Raw genomic sequence first — 6000 nt, 5'->3', positions numbered from 1 at the left:
ACAGTTACTAGGGGTGTGCTAATATACCGGGCCCTGGTGTTTGAATTAAATTGTCATCCATTAAGTTGTATTCCTTCTCTTGGAATGGAATCATTAAAAAATATATATTTTTATGTTAACCCTGTTTTATTGTATTGTTTCCTAAAAGACTTGGCTTCTGTATCTATATACCATTTATCATTTAAGTGTTACGAGCTTGGTATTTTATGGGACTCATTCAATCCAGCAGGAGGTGCTGCCAAACCGTGATGTTCGGCTGTGCATATATCTGCCATATATATCACCCTCAACATTGCTACTTTTCTGGTGTACCTCTATGAGGTTCAAGGAATATGTAGTGATGCTGCCGTCCGCGATGTGCCATTTCAGAAGGGCACATTGAGGCAATTGGATTTAATTGAATAGCTCCCTATCATTTGTTAACTTGGTTAATGAAGCTAAAGTCATTGTTTCACACTTTGTTGCACCTTCTGCAAAGAAAGGGAGAGGCACTAATCTTCTGGAAAAGTGAGTTTTGCGGTTGAAACCAACTTTGCTCAATCATACAGATTACATGAGTTTAGCTGGTCAGGGCAACCCACTTGTCAAGAGCAAGATCATAGCCCTTTGCTTTGATATATTGTAAATGGAATAATAATGTTGCAATCTGTAAAAACGTAAGCTAATACATGAGGCACTCCTTTCAACTCACTACGTTTAATGATCAAACCATCACAGTGTCCAGCCATTGTAAATGAATAACTTCTCTACTCTCATATCATTTTCATATTGAACTTCCTGGCTCCGCCATGACCACCCACAGTGGCAGGTCCATCAACCTTACGGAAGGAATACTCAACTGAAAAGTTATTTTTATGTTGCCCTCTTCCTCTGCTCCATACAAACAGGAGAAGAAAACAAAAAAGAACAACCCCTAGAAAGGTAATGCAGCCCATGGCTGTTGAAACTAAGATAGTTTTGAGGTCCAGGGTAAACTTCAAGAAAACGTGGGTGTCATTGTGGGAGGTATCATTATATTCTGCAAGATACAGTGTTCGATTGGAATATGGTGAGTTGTCCCCTTTTACAGTCAATGTAGCAAAGTAAGTGTCATTACCTCCCGCATTGGTGGCAATACAGATATAGGTTCCACTGTCTTGCACCTGAGCATATCTTATTGTAAGGGTACCCTCTGGTAGGACAGTAGTTCTCCCAACACTCCTGCTGGTGATCATCCTTCGTTGGGGTGAAACCCAGACAATGAGTGGAATGGGCTCCCCATCTGCCTTACAGTGAAATGATACAGGTTGCCCTTCATGAGCTGTGATGTGTTGGAGCTTTCGGTCCCTTATTTTAGGCTTTTGGCATGTGAAATATTCAAAAAGTATTGAATCTGGGTAGTCACACAAAGCACTGCCCTGGATTTCAGCAGGAGAAGCACAGACAGGCTGATGGCCATCAAAGTTGAGTGTCTTCCTTCGTTGCAAAATCCATAGTAGACGGCAATCACAGGCAAGAGGGTTGGCATCCACTCGCAGTGTTTCTAGAGTGTTGACTGACTGGAAAGTGCTCTCCTCCAGTGTAGATAGGAGATTGTTGGAGACATTTAGCAGACGAATCTGTCTCAAGCCATAAAATGCTTGGGATTCAACAATAGTTAGAGACGTCCCAACGATGTGGAGCTCCCTAAGTCTAATAAGGTCCTTAAAGGAACCCCGTTGAATAACTCTAATAGGATTGTAGGAAAGGTTGAGATATTCCAGGTAAGTAAGACTTTTTAGTGCAGCTGCTGGCACTGAGGTTATATTAGTATAGGTGATGGAAATGCAAGTGAGATTCAATCCTTGGAAAGCTGTTGGGCAGACTTCTTCTAAAAATGGCCAGCAGTCAATTTCTAGTTCTTTGAGGCTGTAAAGTTTCTGGAAGTTCTGATCCTCCAAAGAGCTAATGCTCAAGTGACGCAGCTTCAAGACCTCAAGACCTTGCAAGTAAGACAGTGAGTCAGAAGATATAGAGGTTAGGTTGCATTTTTCAATAGTTAGTTGCTCAAGTCCTACCAGTCCTGAAAAGGCTTTCTGTGATATGTACAACAGTTCATTGTCCCCAACTTCAAGACTTTTCAAATTTCGCAAATCCTGAAACATGAAATCCAATAGAATGACAATTTTATTTTCACTAATATCCAGCAAAGTTAAGTTGCTAAGTTTGTTGAATACTCCAATTGGAATAAGTTTCAACTGGTTTCCTTTCAGTTTGAGGGTTTGAAGGTAAAACAGATTGGCAAAAGCCCCTGGCTCTATTATTGAGATAATATTTTCACTAAGGTCCACTTCTTCCAGCTCTGGGTATGAGGAAAGTTCACCAGGATTCAGGCAGCGAATGCGGTTCTTGCTGAGGTCCAAGAGTTTTGTTTCAGAGGGGATTCCCTCTGGGATGGCAGTGAGGCGCTTACGGTGGCAAATTACTGACCGGATCTGGGGTGTGCATTCACAACGGGCAGGACACCCCAGTGTCTTTCGTTCTGAATATAGTAAGAGAAGGTGAAAAACTAGGATATAGGGCCAGCATGATGCCATTTTACCAGGCATCATACAAACAGAGCTTCTACCATCTTTCCAGGCACCTAGAAATTAGAAAGAAAATGCAACATATATTAAAGTTACAACTTCAAATTAGCAGTTATATTACAGGTATACATTTCAGTGCTATATTTAAGGCCTCATTTACAAACCACAATACATTGAAGGTGCAGCCCAAAAACTCTTTGTGCTCCTCAATTTGCATGCCTAGATTTCCCCCATATTCATTGAGCATCATATGGTTGTAATGGCTAATAGGTTGAGTTGAGCAGCAAAAGTCCCATGTAGCTGCTCAGGTGCAAAACCAAATTGTTATGTCCTGCACTTTACCCACTTGCTATAAATGAGGTCCAGCACATTAAAGCAGTTTGGCCATTCAACCTATGGTAACCACTTATGATAAATTATAATATTACAGACAAATAATGTAATGTTGGTTTTCAACACTAGTTGGTTTTCAACACTAGTCTTCAACAGGTCATGTTCTCTGAATTCCTTCAATCATGCACAGTTGAGTTTTTCTATTTGCTGGGTCAGTAATACATATAAATTGATATAAATTCTGAAAACATAACCTGGTGTTACTTGAGGATTGGAGGTGAAACCCCCTGCTATACATAGTTCTATAATAACACAGGTTCTCAAACTTGGTCCTCAGGACCCCAACCAGTGCATGTTTTCCAGGTCTCCTCATATAATCACAAGTGAAATAATTAGCTCCACCTGTGGATCTTTTAAAATGTGTCAGTGATTAATGAATACACCTGTGCACCTGCTGGGTGACCGGGAAAACATAACCTGTGTGGGGTCCTGAGGGCCGAGTTTGAGAACCACTGTATAACAAGCATAAACTATAATGTACAATATAATGCAGTGATCGCCAACCTTAATTGAGGTGTGAGCTACTTTAGAAAAATTAAACCTCCTGAAGAGCTACTAAAATTGTAGAAAAAAAAATCTGGCTAATAACCAAACCTAATAACCAAACAATTGAAGGTAATTTAATGAAAATTAAAATAAAATTGTTTCATAGAAAATAAAAATGCATTTAATTATTACAGTGATATTGTTGTAGTTTGTAAATATATTCTCTATAAGGCTGGGTACACACGTAAAGATTTTCTGTCCAACCATCCAACTAGTTGATTGGTTGGAATGAAAATCTGGTATGGTATGAAAGCAAATGTCAATCAGCAATTTGCTCCCAAAAGGACAAGAGGTTACATGGGGCCTTATTCAGAATCAGGCGCATCAATAATGCTAGCGCACATCTATTTGCATCATTGATACTGGGTTGTGACCGGAGGTGTGGTTTCAGTGAGTATTCACAAAATGTAAAAATCAGAAGTACACAAAAGAACACATTACAGTTAATAGCTAGATAGAGCACATAATATGTACCCAAATGGATTGGTGCATCTGCAAATATAATTTATTTTTGAATGACACTAGAATACTGTATATGTGCAGGCTTCCTTATTTGGGGCTTTTGGAATGTGAAGTATTCCAAAAGTACTGAAAGTAACAAGGTATTTCCTCCAGCAGGAGCCTTTACTGTAAAATTCAGTGACAGTCGCAGCCTACAGGATTGGCATGCAACCTCTAGAGAGGTGAGAGGTGGACAACCTCATTATTTGAGGTCTTACATCATGAATAAAGACAGGCAAATTGCACATTTCCACTGACAATTATATAGCATTTGCATATGCTGGTCGGTCCACAACAGCAGGTCACAAAAAGAGATTACACAGGGATAATTTCGGGCAATTCTCGAGGTGCTCATGGACTAATGTAATGATGCTCCTTCCTATTGTCTAGTGATCATTGTTCAACCTTATGCACTGTAAGGATTCCCACTGTGTAAACTGGATGGGGCATAAAAGAGACTCATCCCAACTACAATGGTGTGTTACACCACTACAGTTCTGACTAGGGGTTATGGCTTCTGCTATACTAATCATGGATCTTTGGTTTCTGCAGGTACTGTTTCTGTAATTTCCAGTGGACCATATGTCTGTGTAAACCAGCCCAAAACAGAGAGCCCTTGGACTCTTTAGTGTATACATTTACAGTATATCTATTCTTATTCTGCATGTTTTATTATTATTTATATATGAATATACTGCAGTGCTCTATGCAAGGCCGAAACTAGGATTTCTGTCATTCGGGGAAAGGCACTAATTTGGCGCCCCCCTAATGTTTTGATATTACTGATTGTCTTACTGCCCCCCCAACCCCCTCTCTAAATGTATAATAACTTTACCTGCCCATTAATAACAGCACAGAATAACCCTCTCACCTCACAGCCCCCCACAGCACAGCCCCCTCACTGCACAGCCCCCCACAACACAGCCCCCTTACACCACAGCCCCCTCACTGAACAGGCCCCTCACTGCACAGCCCCCTTACACCACAGCCCCCTTACACCACAGCCCCCTCACTGCACAGACACCTAACTGCACAGTCCCATCACTGCACAGCCCCCTCACACCACAGCCCCCTCACTGCACAGGCCCCTCACTGCACAGCCCCCCACAACACAGCCCCCTTACACCACAGCCCCCTCACTGCACAGTCCCATCACTGCACAGCCCCCTTACACCACAGCCCCCTCACTGCACAGCCCCCCACAACACAGCCCCCTTACACCACAGCCCCCTCACTGCACAGACACCTAACTGCACAGTCCCATCACTGCACAGCCCCCTCGCACTACAGTCCCCTCACTGCACCGTCCCCTCACACCACAGCCTCCTTACACAGCACACCTCCTTACATCACACCACAGCCCTCTCTCCTCTACCCGCCTCTCACCTGGTGGCTCCTGCACAACGGGGGACTGGCGGTAACAGCAGTGGTGGATTGCCGGCGGTGTGGACCTCTAAGCGTAACGGACGGGCCGGCACTGGCTGCCCGCCCCAACACCGCAAGGGTCCTAACTAGTGATGAGTAGTTCACGCATGATCAGTTTAAAATTAACTGATCTTCAAAATTAACTAGTTCAATCAGTTCACAGCTCTGGCAAAGATCAGTTCATCAGGATCTAAAACAAATGGGAGGAGTTAGACACAGTGACAGAGAGAGCACAGCAGCTCCATTAGGCATGAGTCAGTACTGCTAAACGACCAGAGGTGGCTCATTGAACTAGATTCAGGCATTCTAGTTCACTAGTTCGAATAGGTCAGTGACTCAGTGACTCATGTGGAGAGATGTATCAAACCTTCATGAGAGATAAAAAGGAACCTATCAGCTTCTGTCATTTTATAGACTATGCTTTGCATAACTTCTTTACTTTATCTTTCTCTCTAAGGTTTCATACATCGTCCTCCTATCTTTACTTTACTGATCTCAGTTTTATAGTGTGATGTATAAAACATTCTAAAGAGGACAAGTAAAGAACTTGCCCATATTGAGACCATCCCCCTATTTTTATGTGGAGGCT

The 6000-nt window shown here is 42.4% G+C and overlaps 1 protein-coding gene across 1 annotated transcript in view; it reads right to left on the bottom strand.

Annotated features, from left to right (window-relative positions):
- Positions 1-682: 682 nt before the first annotated feature.
- LINGO3 (leucine rich repeat and Ig domain containing 3) overlaps positions 683-6000 on the bottom strand; it is a 77537-nt gene continuing 72219 nt past the window's right edge. Inside the window, exon 2 of the mRNA XM_088469014.1 lies at positions 683-2602. Coding sequence (XP_088325140.1) covers positions 753-2570 — 1818 coding nt within the window. The 5' untranslated portion in view covers positions 2571-2602 and the 3' untranslated portion in view covers positions 683-752. The remainder of the gene's footprint in view (positions 2603-6000) is intronic.

Source organism: Taudactylus pleione, unplaced genomic scaffold, assembly GCF_031769625.1.
Source record: "Taudactylus pleione unplaced genomic scaffold, aTauple2 ptg000087l, whole genome shotgun sequence".
NCBI classification, from domain to species: Eukaryota; Metazoa; Chordata; class Amphibia; order Anura; family Myobatrachidae; genus Taudactylus; species Taudactylus pleione.
This window is presented reverse-complemented; position numbering and strand designations above follow the sequence as displayed.